Raw genomic sequence first — 17,065 nt, 5'->3', positions numbered from 1 at the left:
ATAATACCTAATATTAACTTTGTAAAAAATGCAAAAGTGAGTATCTGTTGATTCAGTGACAGTACAGCAATTCTGCACACTGATTTAGTGACAGGAAATTAACAACTGAACTTGTGTTACTGGAGCAGGAAGAAGAATGAATGAGTTTAAGAAGCGAGAGAACCTGGCTTACACAAGGCTTGAGAGATAGGGTTAGTTAGAGCCAGAACTTCTCTATGCCTATCACAACTCCACTAACAATAATCATCCTAATTCCTGCATGGGAACATTGTTCTTAAAGAAAATAACTGGGATGCCTGGGTGGCTCAGTCATTAAGAGTCTGCCTTCTGGGGCGCCTGGGTGGCTCAGTGGGTTAAGGCCTCTGCCTTTGGCTCAGGTCATGATCCCAGGGTCCTGGGATCGAGCCCCGCATCGGGCTCTCTGCTCAGCGGGGAGCCTGCTTCCTCTTCTCTCTCTCTCTCTCTGCCTGCCTCTCTACCTGCTTGTGATCTCTGTCAAATAAATAAATAAAATCTTAAAAAAAAAAAAAAAAAAGAGTCTGCCTTCTGCTCAAGTCATGATCCCAGGGTCCTGGGATCAAGCCCCATGTCAGGCTCCCTGCTCAGCAGGAAGCCTGCTTCTCCCTCTCCCACTCCCTCTGCTTGTATTCCCTCTCTCACTGTCTCTGTCAAATAAATAAATATATAAAATATTTTTTAAAAAAAGAACTGAGCTAACAGGGTAAGAGAAAGCAGGCTTCTTGGGGATCATTTATGATACACAAAAATGAAACTTCTGTGGTGACTTCATCAAACCACCTCTCACTTTATAAAGCCTGGAGTGGGCCACTTGAAGTAACGTGAAATTATCTACACTGGATGCAGGGCTTGATCTTGTGACCCTGAGATCATGACCTGAGCTGACACCAATAGTCAGACACTTAACTGACTGAGCCACCCAGGCAGAGCTGTGCATTATATCTCTAAGGCTTATTTACTATTAACTGCCAAGTCTGTACCTTTAAATAATAATCTAACAGGAAAGATAAACAGATCTTCAGATTACCAAAGTCTTTGTACTATAATTAAATTTTATAAGAAAAGTATCAAGAAAAAAAGTAAGATGAAATATACTCCCATTTTTCCTTGATACTAAGAGTTCTCCAGCTATGTTTGTTCACTTTTTAGAGCATTTCAGAAGCAGACCCATTGAGTGCATTTTCTCAAACTCTTGGGCTCCCTTCTCCACCTCAAGGGGAGCCTGATCCAACTAAGATGCTCTTTGATTCTATTTGGGACGATGATAAAGTTTCAAATTCATAAGATAATTCTATCACACTTAATAATGATAGTCTTGGTATCTGTCAGAATAGCTTTAAGGATTCATTAAAGCATTTGGTAAGAATATTAGAGTTACAATTTTAGTCCTTAGTTTAACCACGTTCTCAATCCATTTAGCAAAACGAAGGCGGTGTAAACACTGCTTATTGAATACAGTGTAATAGCACAATCCATTATTATATTTTCTCAGTCATAATCAAACTCTGATAATCATTAATTCTAAATTAAAACCAACTTACAGAGCTATTCCGAAGTATTTATTAAAAAAAATTTCTGTGGAAAAACTCACAGAAAAATATGCTTTTTTCTTTAAAAGAAAAAAAATCCATTTAGTTAAAGTATCTTACTTGAGTTCCAGCCTTCATTGGGTTTCCAAGATCACATACCACCTGGCGGGTTTGGTTTTCTGTCTTAAATGCACAGGAAAGTCTTGCTAAGGCCTTTGACAGCCAAAAAAAAAGGCGGGGGGGGGGGGGATTGAAAGGAAAATAAATTAATGACTCCAAAAAAAACAAACTATAAAATTCCTAAACAACATCATGCAGTTGCAGAGTTAAGCTTCTTATTTTAAAAATATATCCATCCATTTGAGCAAATGGGGAGTGGGTATGGGAGAAGCCAGAATTATGTACAACTGCCACATATAAATGCAAAGGTGTTTCTAAAAGATCCCTAGAGGATTTAGACACATAACCTTACAAATTATTTGATGGACAGGCTAAGACACTTTATCTATCTGACCTTGTTTCAGGCACTTAGCCAGCAATTCTAAAAATGTCCCATCAATGCATTATGCAAAGTATTAGGCTTGAAAGGAATTATGTAAGACAGGCACTCTACTGCCTAGCAATTTAGCCTTAAGTAGAATGGCTAAGCATATACTACACTAATAGGGGAGTAACTCATTAATGTTAATGAGATCTATGAGTGCGTTTCAATTTTTAAAGAGGCAGTGTGCTTACTTCACTATTGCGGACAACCCCGATGAAATCAGCCTGCGGGGGGATGGAAACGATGAGCTCAGCTTCATAGGCACCTTCTCCTTGATTCTGAGCCTTAACAATCAATGTCAGAGGATTGTCGTCCCCAATATAAATCTTCTTTTGATCACTAGAAGTTAATACAAATCTAGACAATGAAAAAAAACTGCACGGGGAGAGCACGGTTGTTCAAAGAAACAAAAGAAATATATAGCACTGACATGTTCAACAGTGTCTCAAGATATTTTAAGCCTATTTCACGGCTCAACAGAAAACTAGAAATAGCACACTAGATGCAAATCCAATGCTTCTCTCAGGAAAAAAAGAATGAATGCCACTAATATATAACTACCGGTCATATCTGTTGAAGTAATTTTGTATCTCTTTGTAGGTACTTAATAATTCCCTGAATTTTTTTCTAAAAGCTGAATTAATCACTGTCACGATTCTCAAAATATTCTTTAAAATTTATATATCATAAAATACTAAACAGATCCCTGCAGTTAACAGGGTATCTACAATGAAATATATCTTTAAGAGATATTACTTTGTAACACTGCTCATCCTGCATGCAAATAGATTTGTCAACCTAGGCTAGTAGTGAAAAGAGTGCTTATTTTTTCAGAGTTCAATACTGATAGTTTTACTACTACAGAAAATTATGAACTATCCTCCTTTATAACTAGTTCACATTAAAACATACTGTTGCTTTGAACAGAAAAGTAAGTGTGTTCTTCCATTTAAATTTCTTGTTATACTGTTTATTGTTTGGAGCAAAACTTACCTATCTACAGAAACTTCCAGTTTGGGTTTGCAGACATTGTCTTCCCCGCAGTCAAGCAGAATATGGGCCTAGAAAAAAGCATTTTATTGCTTTTGCTTGAAAAAATACCAAGGTAGGACACATATGCAGTGTAAATCAATATAAATCAAAGTATATGCAGGTATATGTGAATATACATAAACACACATATATTTATATACACTCATCAACCTGTTTGCATACCTGAATGTAAAAAGTATCGTGGCTGCTTTTTTTTAAAGATGTATTTATTTTAGGGACAGAGAGAGAGACAGAGAAAGAATCCTCAAGCAGACTTCCCACTGAGTGCAGAGCCCAACACAGGACTCGATCCCAGGACCCTGAGATCATGACTTGAGCTGAAATCAAGAGTCGGATGCTCAAACGACAGCCGCCCAGGAGCCCCATGGCTGCTTATTTTTAAATAGGTCAGTGTAGCTAGTCAAGAATGAAAAAGAAGAAAAACACTCACAGCATATAATACAATTAGCTGGAACATTTTAGTTCTATCTCAAATTAAGTTGTTATGATTCTGGAATGAAGTGTTATACAGAAGAGAAAGTAGCCTAGAAATGAAGATTTGGAAAAAAAGAAGAAGAAAAGAAATGAGGATTCAGCATGAACCTGCTGCTGCTCGCTAAGTTGCGTGATCTTGGGAAAAACAAATTTCCCTTTCAGAATTTCTTGTTGCAGACTATGCCACTGTCAACATCATGGATATATGGCTGCAGAGTGTAAAAGAATAAGGAACTATGGGCACATGGAAGCAATTCTGATGCGCACACCAAAAGGAACGGAAACTGGACAAAATGAGTCCAGCATATTCATGGCCATTTGGAAGGAGATGAAGGAAAAGGGACTAGAAGCACTGAAATTAACCAATCCAGGATGGGTGAAATAAACAAAAAACCTGAATTTTCTCCCTTTAGATCTGGAGGCTAGAGCAGTATGGAAAATCCAAAAGACAGAAATAGTGGGAAGTAGCAGAAGAGGCTGGGCCGAATATGAAAAGAAGGAATCTAAAAATTTTTAAAAGAAGAAAGACGAAAAAGAAGCAGCCATTCCCCATCTACTGTTAATATTCAAAAAGCTTCAAGCCCAGGGACAGACAAAAAGAAGAGAGAAAATGATTTGAAGGGGGAAAATAATGAAAGGATTCCTCTTCCAAGTCACAAGGGATATGCAGAACAGAATAAAATTACATGACACAGATCTTAACTGTCAATTTAACTGGAATGAAAACAATACACATGAATTAATTAGACGACAGAGATATAAGAGGTTGCATACATGTACACATATACTATTTTTTACAATTAAAATGTAAAGCAAAGAAAAAATAGATATAAAATTAGTTTATCAAAAACAGTAAAGTAGTATGTAAACAGAGTTTTCCTTGAACTATTTTACTATTTAATGTGTATGAAACATGACCCTGCTTTCTCTGCATATAACTAAATTCTGAGTGGCTTCCAATATCTCTGACCCGAAAATTCAGATTCTTTCCTCTGACTTCTTTGACTAGAAACCCAACATTTTAAAAGGAATCCCATATGACATTTAAAAAGATGAAGTGTAAGACTTTAAAAAAATTAAAGTATAAAATTAGCGACAAGTGGAGATAGTACAGTACCTGCCGACTAACGTTGGCGGGAGTGAACTGGTTAAGAATGGGTTGCAAGCCTGTCGCGTCAGCAGCTGTTCTGTAATCCAACCGATACTCCATAAAAACGGTAATTGGAGTGAGTTTGTCTCTAAATTCGGATTCATCCTAGAAACAGAAAAGCTCCTAATTAATGATAATACCAATCTATGACATCAAACTATCTACAGAAATCTGTAAGTGTAAACACAAAGCCAGCCATATTCAACCCTGATCCAATTCTACCAGAATTCTGAAAAACTACACTTATGTAAGAATAAGAGTATCCAAAAAGATTTATTATTCAGTGAGAACCCTTAATTTTTATTTATAATGGAATACTTGATTCATACAAAATATTTATACATGTATAAATATTTACATGTATATAATGTATATATGTATATAATGTATATAATGTATATTATATATGTATAATGTATATTATACATGTATATTATACATTATACATGTACATTATATACATGTACATTATACATGTATATATGTATATAATGTATATAATGTATATTATATATGTATAATGTATATTATACATATTTATACATGTATAAATATTTATACATGTATAAAATATTTATACATGTATAAATATTTGTATACATGTACATTTATACAACACAAAAATATTTAAGGCACGTTAAAAAAAACAGGTGCTCCACAACCAAAATAACTAGAATATTACCAGTAATGCTTAAGGTACCCAGGAGTTCCCTTATCATTTCTTCTCAGAGGTTACCACCATCCTACATTTTAAGTACATCATTCCCCTGTTTTCAGCATTTCACTATACTGTATATTTGTCCTTAGAAATTATATTTTTCAGTTTGCTTTTCCTTTTTTCCAGGTTATTTCAAACAGAGGTCATATGTATTCTTTTGTGATTTGCTTTCTCTTCAAGACCCTTGTTAAGATTCATCCATGCTGTTGGAAATAGCTGAAGCTAGTTTTCACTACTGAGTAGTTTCTCATCAAATATTAAACCCATAATATAATTACTCATTCTCCTTTCAAAGGTTATTTGAGTTTTTTGGGCTTTTTGTTTTTGCCATTACAAAAAACAAAAACAAAAAAACCAATTCTACATAGTGGCAAGTAGATTTTTGAGCTCTAGAAAATCATATCATAATATTTTCCTAAGTCTTTACAACTTACACTGCCATCAGCAGTGTGTAAGAATTCCATTAATTCACATCATGACCAACAAACAAGTAGTGACAGGCTTTGAATGTACGATGATGGTATTTGTTCATAGTCACAATTTGAAGCTTATTTATTTAATTTTATTTTTTTGTTTTACATTTTTTAAATTTAAATTAATTAACAAAGAGTATATTATTAGTCTCAGAGGCAGAGTTTGGTGATTCATCAGTCTTCTGTAATACCCAGTGCTCATTACTTCACATCTCCTTCTTAATGTCCACCACCCAGTTACCCTCCCCCATCAGAAAACCTGATTAAAGCTCTCTTATGGTTTGTCTCCCTCTCTGATTTCATCTTATTTTTCCCTCCCTTCTCCTATGACCCTGTTTTGTTTCTTAAATTCTGCATATCAGTGAGATCATATGATAATTGTCTTTCTCCGACTGACTTATTTCTCTTAGCATACCATTTAGATCCATCCATGCCATTGCAAATGGCAAGATTTCATTTTTTGATGCCTGAGTAGTATTCTGATGTATCTATATATACCACATCCATGCATCTGTTGATTGGCACTGGGGCTCTTTCCACAGTTTAGCTATTGAGAACACTGCTGCTATAAAACACTGGAGTGCAGGTGCCCCTTCAGATCACTACATTTGGATCCTTGGGGTAGATACCTACTAGTGCTATTGCTGGGTCACAGGATAGCTCTATTTTCAACTTTTTGAGGAACCTCCATTCTGTTTTCCAGAGTGGCTGCACCAGCTTGCATTCTCACCAACAGTATAAGAAGGTTCCCTTTTCTCCACATCCTCACCAACATCTATAATTTCCTGACTTGCTCATTTCAGCCATTCTGACCTGTGTGAGGTGGTATCTAACTGTGGTTTTGATTTTTATTTCCCTGATGCTGAGTGACGTGGAGCACTTTTTCGTGTGTCGGTTGGCCATATGGATGTCTTCTTTACATAAATGCCTGTTCATGTCTTCTGCCCATTTATTGATCAGATTATCTGTTCTTTGGGTGCTGAGTTTGACTAAGTTCTTTATAGATTCTGGACACTAGCCCTTTATCTGATAAGACATTTGCAAAGATCTCCACCCATTCAGAGCGCTATCTTTTGGTTTTGTCAACTGTTTCCTTTGCTGTGCGAAAGCTTTTTATTTTAATGAAGTCCCAATTGTCGATTTTTGCCTTTGTTTCCCTTGCCTTTGGACTCATATCTAGCAAGAAATTGCTGGACCAAAGTCACAGAGGTTACTGTCCATGTTTTCCTCAAGGATTTTGATGGATTCCTGTCTCACATCAAGATTGTTCATCCATTTTAAGTCTATTTTTGTGTATGATATAAGGAAATGGTCCAGTTTCATTCCTCTGCATGTGGCTATCCAATTTTCCCAACACCATTTATTGAAGAGACTGTCTTTTTTTCACTGGATGTTCTTTCCTGCTTTGTCAAAGATCAGTAGACCATCGAGTTGAGGGTCCTTTTCTGGGTTCTCTGTTCCACTGACCCAGGTGTCTGTTTTTGTGCCAGTATCATACTGTCTTAATGATTATACCTTTGTAATAGAGCTTAACTCCGGGATTATGATGCCACCAGTTTTGGTTTTCTTTTTTCAACAAGTCCTTTGGCTATTCAGGGTCTTTTCTGGTTCCATACAAATTTTAGGATTACTTATTCCAGCTCTGTGAAAAAAGTTGATGGTATTTTGATGCAATTTCATTGAATGTATAGATTGCTCTAGGTAGCATAGACGTTTTAACAATATATGTCCTTCTACTCCATGAGCATGGAATGTTTTTCCATTCTTTGTGTCTTCCTCAATTTCTCTCATGAGTGTTCTATATTCTTCTGAGTACAGATCCTTTGCCTCTTTGGGTAGGTTTATTTCCAGGTATCTTAAAGTTTCTGGTCCATCTGTAAATGGAATCGACTCCTTAAATTCTCTTTCTTCTGGCTCATTGTTAGTATATAGAAATGCAACTGATTTCTGTGCACTGATTTTATATCCTGCCATTTTGCTGAATTCCTGAATGAGTTCTAGCAATTTTGGGGTGGAGTCTTTTGAGTTTTCCACACATAGTATCATGTCATCTGTGAAGACTGTGAGTTTGACTTCTTCTCTGCCAATCTGAATGCCTTTTATGTCTTCTTATTGTCTGATTGTTGAGGCTAGGACTTCTAGTACTGTGTTGATCAACAATGGTGAAAGTGGACATTCCTGCCATGTTCTTGACCTTAGGGGAAAAGCTGTCAGTTTTTCTCCATTGAGAATGATATTCTCTGAGTGCTTTTTGTATATGGCTTTTATGATATTGACGTATGCTCCTTCTATCACTACACTGTGAAGAATTTTGATCAGGTGTATCTATTAAGAAGATCATATGGTTCTTGTCCTTTCTTATATTTATGTGATGTATCACACTAACTGATTTGTGGATGCTAAGTCACCCTTGCAGCCCAGCAATAAATCCCACTTGGTTGTGGTGAATAATCCTTTTAATGTACTGCTGGATCCTACTGGCTAGTATCTTGGTGAGAATTTTTCACCCATGTTCATCAGGGATATTGGTCTGTAATTCTCCTTTTTGCTGGGGTCTGGTTTAGGGATCAAGGCAATGCTGGCCTCACAGAGTCTGGAAGTTTTCCTTCCATTGCTATTTTCTGAAATAGCTTCAGAAGAGTAGGTATTAATTCCTCTTTAAATGTTTGGCAGAATTCCCTTAGGAAGCCATCTGGTCCTGGATTCTTGTTAGAGGAGATTTTTGATTACTGCTTCAATTTCCTTCCTGACTGTGCATCTGTTCAGGTTTTCTATTTCTTCCTGCTTCAGTTTTGGTAGTTTATATATTTCTGGAAATGCAACTATGTCTTCCAGATTGCCTAATTTGTTGGCGTATGGTTGCTCATGGTATGTTCTTATAATTTCTTTGGTGTTGGGTGTGAACTCTCCTCCTTCATTCATGATTTTATTTGGGTCCTTTATCTTTTCATTTTGGTAAGTCGGGCCAGGGGACTATCAATCTTACCTATTCTTTCAAAGAACAAGCTCCTAGTTTTGTTGATCTGTTCTACTATTCTTTGGTTTCTAATTTCTAATTCACTGATTTTTTTTTTTCTCTAACCTTTATTAATTCTCTTCTTCTACTGGGTTTAGGCCTAATGTGCTGCTCTTTCTCCAGCTCCTTTAGGTGTAAGGTTAGGTTGTATATTTGAGACCTTTCTTGTTTCTTGAGAAAGGCTTGTACTTCTATATACTTGCCTCTTACGACTGCTTTTGTGGCATCCCAAAGATTTTGAATGTTGTGTTTCATTTTGAACAGTTGTGTTTTCATTTTCATTTCTTTCCATTTTTTTATAATTCCATAATTTTTTAAATTCTTCAATTTCCTGGTTGACCCATTCATTTTTAATAGGATGCTCTTTAGCCTCTATGTATTTGAGTTCTTTCCAAATTCCCTCTTGTGAATGAGTTCAAGTTTCAAAGCACTGTGGTTTGAAAATACACAGGGAATGACCCCAATCTTTTGGTACCAACTGTGACCCACATTCTGGAGAATGTTCCGTGTGCACTCAAGGAGAATGTGTATTCTGTTGCTTTAGGATGGAATGCTCTGAATATATCTGTGAAGTCCACCTGGTCCAGCGTGCCATTGAAAGCCCTTGTTTCCTTGTTGATTTTCTGCTTAGATGATTTGTCCATTGCAATGAGTGGGGTATTAAAGTCCCCTACTATTATTATAATAGTATCAAAGTATTTCTTTAGTTTTGTTATTAATTGGTTTATATAATTGGCTGCTCCCATGTTAGGGGGATCAATTATTTATAATTCTTAGATCTTCTTGTTGGACAGACCTTTAATTATAAGGTAGTGGTTTTTCCTCATCTCTTATTACAGTCTTGGTTTAAAATCTTATTTGTCTGATATAAGGATTGCTACCCTAGCTTTCTCACATGATAAATGTTCTCCACCCCCTCACTATCATTCTGGAGGTGCTTTGGGTCTAAAATGCATCTCCTGCAGACAGCATATGGATGGGTCTTGCTTATTTATCCAATCTGATACCCTGTGTCTTTTGATTGGGGCATTTAGCCCATCTACATTCAGAGTAACTACTGACAGATACAAATTTAGTGCCACTGTATTCCCTGTAAAGTCATTGTTTCTGCATATTGTCTCTGTTCCTTTCTGGTCTATGGTACTTTGGGCTCTCTCTTCACTTAGAGGATCCCCTTTAATATTTCTTGCAGGCTTGGTTTAGTGATCACAAATTCTTTTAACTGCTGTTTGTCCTGGAAGCTTTTTCTCTCTCCTCCCATTCTGAACGCATCCTTGCTGGATAAAGTATTCTTGGCTGCATCTTTTTCTCATTTAGGACCCTGAATATATCATGCCAGTCCTTTCTAGCCTGCCAGGTCTCTATGGATAGGTTGGCTGCCAATCTAATGTTTCTACCATTGTAGGTTAAGGTAAAGGTTGTCCTGAACTGCTTTCAGGATTTTTTTCTCTTTGTCTCTGAGATTTGCAAGCTTCACTATTATATGCCAAGATGTTGATCTATTTTTATTGATTTTTGAGGGTGACTCTCTGTGCCTGCTGGACTTGAATGCCTGTTTCCTTTCCCAGATTAGACAGGTTCTCAGCTAGAATTTGCTCCCAAATACCTTCTGCCCCTCTCTATCCCTCTTCTTCTGGGATCCCAATTATTCTAATATTGTTTCACTTTATGGTATTACTTATCTCTCGAATTTTCTCCTCATTATCCAATAACTGTTTATCTCTTTTTCTCAGCTTCTTTACTCTCCATCCATTTTGTCTTCTGTCACTAAGTCTCTCTTCTGCCTCATTTATCCTAGTAGTTAAAGCCTCCATTTTTTATTGCATCTCAGTGGCCTTTTTATTTCAACTTGATTATATTTTAGTTATATTATTTCTCCAGAAAGGGATTCTCTAGTATTTTCTATGCTTTTTCCAAGCCCAGCTAATATCTTTATAATTGGTATGCTGAACTCTAGGTCCGACATCTTACTTATATCCACACTGATTAGGTCTCTGGCAGTCAGTACTCTCTCGTTCTTTTCTTGAGGTGGGTTTTCCTTCTTGTCATTCTGTCCAGAGAAGAATAGATGAACAGAAGAACAATATACTAAAATGGCAACAACAATCCCAGGAAAAAAATACACTAAATAAGAAGAGACCCAAAACTGGAAAAAAATTTAAAAAAAAAATTGAGAAGAGAAAATATAAGCAGGTGAGCAGAACAGAGAAAAACACTGGGTCCTATATGTCTTTTGGTCTGTTTGTTAGAAAACTAGATCCCAAAACTGTAAAGAAGAAAAATTTGTATATATACAAAAGTGGCTAGAATGTAAATGTAAAAATGAAAATTAAAAAAGATTTAAAAATGAAAATCTTGCCATTTGCGACGACACAGATGGAACTAGAGGGTGTTATGTTAAGCAAAATAAGTCAATCAGAGAAAGACAATTATATGATCTCACTGATAGGAGGAATTTGAGAAACAAGACAGAGGATCATAGGGGAAGGGAGGGAAAAATGAAACAAGATGAAACCAGAGACAGAGACAAACCATAAGAGACTTAATCTCAGGAAACAATCTCAGAGTTGCTGGAAGGGAGGTGGGTGGGAGGGATGAGATGGCTAGGTGATGGACATTGGGGAAGGTATGTGGTATGGCAAGTACTATAAATTGTGTAAGACTGCTGAATCACAGACCTGTACCTGTGAAACAAATAATATATTATATGTTAAAAAAAAAAAGTTGATAAAGAAACTGGTTGAAAAGGAAAGAGGAAAAAAAACGGAAATGGAAAGATTGCATCATGAGAAAAAAAACCATGAATTCTATATACTCTTTTCCCCTAGCACTGGAGTTTTGCAGTTCTACGTGATCTGCGTAAACTTGGTCTTAGCTGGATGTTTTGCTGATCTTCTGGAGGAGGGACCTGTTACTCTGATTCTCAAGGTGTCTTTGCCTGGGACAGAATTGCACTGCCCTTGCCAGGGGACCAGGCTAAGTAAATGGCTCTAGGTTGCTCTATGTGGCTTTAGTTCCCTAAAGGTTTTCCACATCACTTTAGAGGATGAAAATGAAAGTGCAGCTTCCCAATCTCTGCCCCAGAGCTGAAAGCTTGTACTCCCAACTACTCAGTGTGCCCTCTGGGAAAAGTAGGCAATCACTCCTATCTCCCTGGTCTCTGTCCACACTTCGTGCTTACCTAGCCTGTGACTGAGCATTTCTATCTCAGGTATGTGACTGTTTTGAGTCTCCAAACCCTGCAGACTCCTGTGGCACCCACCTGCACCACTCCTCCCGCTCCTCCCAAAGGAGGGAGGGGGGTTTTGCTGGGGTTCTGCTGCTTGCTAGGCCCCTGCTCAGAGAGTGGTTGCCTAACCATGCTGTGGTTCACAGTTTATGGTATCCCATAACCCCACTTCTGGGTATGATGATTGCAGCCAGCTGCTCTGCTCTGATGCCTGGGAAGTCTGCTACACTCAGGCACCTGTGGTCTTCCTGTGATTCCAGGGATCCAGAGGATTCTACCTAGGATGTCCCACCTAGGATTCTACCCTGCTTCACCACCTAAGCTCCTCTAAGGTAGTGACGTCCCTTACTTGAGCAACTTTTAAAAGTTCTAATTTGGGGCTCCACTGCTGTGTCCCTTACCAGTGCTGGTTTACAGAGGCTCCCCCACCATCCCCCACACATTTCATCTTCCTATATAGTGCCTTGGAATCACTTCTCTGCACTTCCTATTTTGCAGGAAGTGATTGCTTTTCTACTTATAGAGTTGCAACTATTCTTTTGTTAGCTCTCTGGTTGAGTTCACGGGTATTCAGAATGATTTGATAGCTAGCTAACTGAATTCCTGGGACCAGACAAAATTCAGGTCTCCTACTCCACCATCCTGGAAAACCTCTACCTTGAAGCTTGTTTAAATCATGAAGAGTTACTTAATTTAGTCAAAAGCTTTTCCTATATTTAAGACATTCATTTTTTTTTCAGTCTATTCGTATGTTAAGTTATATTTCTATATTTTTAAGCTAACTCACCCTAGAACAAATCAAAATAGGTCTAATTATTTTATCTTTTCTTAGAAACAGCTAGGATTTAGTTTGCTTATATTTAATTTAGTAATTTTACATCTATGTCTGTCTGAAACACTGGCATGAAATTCTTGCTGGGACTATCCTCCACAATGACACATTCTGGGTATCAATTATACTAACTTCACAGAATTAAGTTGGATGTATTTTCTATTCTTCTATTCCTTCAAAGAGCTTACTTAATATTGGAATGTCTTGTTCTTCATGGCTTGGTAGATATCACCTATAAAACCATTTGGGATTTGTGTTTCCTTTGTGTAAAGATTTTTAACTGTCAACTCAATTTTTAAAATGGTTTATAAGGTTAATGGATTATTCAGGTTTTCTATTTCTTCTTTTGGTAGTTGTGTTATGATTTTCTAAGAATATCCTTGTTTTGTCTAAGTTTTTCTACGTCTTAGCGCACAAGGATATTATAATATTCTGTTATTGTAAACTCGTCTTTACCTGTAGCTATGTCCCTTTTTAATTCCTTATTCTGTGGAGCTAAATTTTTTTGGTTTTGTTTTCCCTCAATTTTTTCTTGATCAGTATTTCATTTAAGTTAAATAGCATTTAAGGCTATACATTTACTTTATTTTCTGCTTCTGTGACATCCCACACATTTTGATAAGCAGAATTTTCATTATGATTCATTTCTTTTCTTTTTTAAAGATTTTATTTGACAGAGAGAAAAAGATCACAAGTGGACAGAGAGGCAGGCAGAGGTGAAGGGAGGAAGCAGTCCCCTGCTGAGCAGAGAGCCCAATGCGGGGCTCGATCCCAGGACCCTGAGATCATGACCTGAGCCGAAGGCAGAGGCTTAACCCACTGAGCCACTCAAGCACCTCATTATGATTCATTTCTAAGTAAATTTCCATAATGATCTTTTTGATCCATAAGTTATTTAAAATCACAATCCCTAATTCCCATTTATCTTTTGTTATAGCTTTCTAAAAACTATACCATGATCAAAGAGTGTATTTCTATGATTCCAACTTTTTGAAATTTGTTTAGGCTTCCTTTGTGACCTATATATGGTCAATTTGTGTATTCTATATAGGTCTGTTAAATTGAGGGTGTTAATTATGTTGTCTTCCAAATCTTCACTGATGTTTTCATATTCTTTTTAAAAGTTTTATTCTTTCTTTAAACATTTTATAAAAATTCGTATTTTGCGACTGATAATTCCAACACCTCAAGCCTTTGCAGGTTTAAAATTTGTTTCATCTGGGGCAATTACTGCTCATCCTTTCCCCAGCCACTCTGGCTCACATATTCACATACAACAGGTCAAATTTTACCAATGTAGTTTTTTAACTGAGTGCTTATTTTTTTGGACCCTGGAGATTTCTTTTATGTTTTGAGAATCTAGTGATATTTAAGAAATATGTTTGTTATAATTTATTCAGCAGCATTACTATAGAACAGTCATTTGGAATATTCAGTTTGCCAGCAACAAAAATCCATTACTCAGGCTTGATACTTTAAAAAGTCAAGTTTTCTCAAGTGTATTTTTCAGTGTTTCCTTTTTGATTTAATACCAAAAACTTTATACAAAGTGAAAATCACTTAGATTTTAAAAAATAGTAAAAATTAAAAGATACTGAAGCAGAAAAGTATCTCTTACCCGCAGGTATGCTATTAGTTCCTCACACTGCATCTGTCCCCCCCTTGAAATGGTCATGTTCTTAGAGTGACCTGGCGACCGGTTATGGAGAAATAGAGCTCGTCGAATTGCTCCTTTTTGCTTGAGCTTATCCAAAAGAAGCTCGACCTGGAAGTCTATACAAACCAAAGGATTTATAACTAACATAATCTTTATGGACACTTACCTGTCCTAGATACCTAGAGCTGTCATGTAAACAGAGATATTTATTTCTTAAGAAGTAATTTCCTGTAATTCACTAAAAATGTCATACAATGTAGTGAGAGTACAACACATTAATTCTGTACAAATATTTAAGAGTAATCAATCCAATGACCGCCAAAGTAATGCCATATATTAATCTAGATAACAGACAATAGTAGTAAAATAACTATCAGATGAAAAGGAAATTCTTTTCATTTAATTTAAGCTGAGAGGAAGAAGTTCAGAGCATGAAACGTATGTGAACTGAGACTTCCACCATTAATGAGAGTAGCAGCAATTTCTTGCTGACTGCAATTAAGAAATATTTAGTAATATGTACTGGTACTATTTCATTAGACACTATGATGAATACAGTTTTCATCACCTGCAACTACTACTTCTAATGAAGCTGCCATATCAGATTGTCAGACACATATGTCCCTCACGAAGCAGGTAGCCAAAGTTGACTGGATCAAGAACAATCTTAAAACGAATGTACAACCAATAGTCTGAAGCACAGCTGTCATTAGGGTGACTTCCCGCTAAGATTCAGTTCTTCTTTAAGTAGTTTCTTCAAAGCGGAGAGTGCAGACCTTGAAAACCAACTTTCTAAGTTTTTCTAAATGTTGAACTTCAGGTCAAATTGGGTGAGAACACAGGTTACCCTGCTTCCAGTTCTGTTCCACCCACCCACACTGCCTTCCTTGTGCTTCTCAAACACACTAAGCATACTCCTATCTTAGGCCTCTTGAAACTGCCATTTCCCCCGTGCAAAATATTCCTCCAGTCATCCCCTAGCTCGTTCATTTCCTTCAGGTCTCTACTGAAAAGCCATCTTCCAGAGATGCCTTGCCTTGCTCCTATATGTGAATGTTCATGCAAACCACATATCCCAAAGATTCAGTCCTCTTTCCCTGCTTTATTGTTACTTCTCAGCACTGTCACTAACATAATGACAAATCTTGGCAACAATCACTTAGTTCTCCTACCTTACTTTCTGGACCACATAAACCATTTTTGGGGAAGGAAAAGTCAGGTTAGGAGTTTGCCATGTGGGTTAAATTTAGTAGCCCAGACTTCTTCTTCCGCCATTTCTAAAGTACCCTTAGTCCTAAGATTGCTGGTGGCTTCTCTAAAACATAAAATAGCAACTCTTCTGTACATCATCTATTTAAAAACAATGATACCCATTTCCCCTAGAGTTCATTTACCTCTCATTGTTAATTGTTTAACTCTCTGAAGTCCATATTTACCATTCAGTGGCTACTTTGTTCACAATGTCAATAAACAAACATGTATTCTATCTGAACTTAAAAGTCAACAAGGTAATTATGTTGCAGTGTTAACTGTCTTTAACCATAAAAAGTCAAACAAAGAACAACAATAACAGGTATTTGTGTTAACTATTCAAATATCTTAAAATATTTTCTGAGTGCTATAGATGTAGAGTCATTATATAATTTTTCCGTAGAACACTTACTAAGTTTCGTGGGAAGTGCTCCTTTGCCATCTGCCTTTAAGCAGAACTTGACATTAAAACTGTAGAAAAATAAAAATATATACAAATCCTATAATCCAGTTTAGACATATTTTTGAATATCATCCCCAAATATCACATTTCTAATACACAGTTTATATATATAGTAAAACCTTTTATATCTTTCCTCATGTTTTAATATTATTCCCGAAACATGAAACTACACAGAGTAACCTAACTCATGCTTCAGTAATTTAAGCACATTTACTTTCATGGTACCTTGATGCAAAAAAAAAGAAAAGAAAAAGAAGAAAAAGAAATGAATCTCCTAACTTTCTCTCATATTTAGAGAACATACTGATAAACCCCAATGAAGGAAATGACTGACCAGATTTAAAATAACATCTCATTTACTAAAAAATCCCACCAAAGCTTCCTTTAATTAGAAAGCTCTTATAGAATAGTGCTTTTCACGATTTACTAATGGGTCATGAATAGGTTTATTAATGGGTCGTGAAATTAGTTTAATAGGATAGGTTAGCCACCATCTTAAAAAAATAAATAAATAAAATTGAAGGGTAAGATTTCATGGAATTTTTGTTTTAATTACATACATGTCTTTGGTGGATTATGATATAAAATACATTTCATACTACGTGCCATAATCAAAAACACATGAAAGCTACTGCTTAGTGTATTCAAAGCCTTTGGA

General features: G+C 36.4%; 1 protein-coding gene across 1 annotated transcript in view; it reads right to left on the bottom strand.

Moving 5' to 3' along the window:
- The window catches only part of ITGAV (integrin subunit alpha V), a 102,148-nt gene that overhangs the window by 14,363 nt on the left and 70,720 nt on the right, over nt 1–17,065 (bottom strand). The window contains exons 16-21 of the mRNA XM_046018569.1: nt 16,357–16,415; nt 14,655–14,809; nt 4,736–4,873; nt 3,085–3,152; nt 2,283–2,430; nt 1,668–1,760 (exon numbers count right to left, since the gene is read on the bottom strand). Of these exons, the coding sequence (XP_045874525.1) occupies nt 1,668–1,760; nt 2,283–2,430; nt 3,085–3,152; nt 4,736–4,873; nt 14,655–14,809; nt 16,357–16,415 (661 nt within the window). The remainder of the gene's footprint in view (nt 1–1,667; nt 1,761–2,282; nt 2,431–3,084; nt 3,153–4,735; nt 4,874–14,654; nt 14,810–16,356; nt 16,416–17,065) is intronic.

This window comes from Meles meles, chromosome 9, assembly GCF_922984935.1.
Source record: "Meles meles chromosome 9, mMelMel3.1 paternal haplotype, whole genome shotgun sequence".
NCBI lineage: Eukaryota > Metazoa > Chordata > Mammalia > Carnivora > Mustelidae > Meles > Meles meles.
This window is presented reverse-complemented; position numbering and strand designations above follow the sequence as displayed.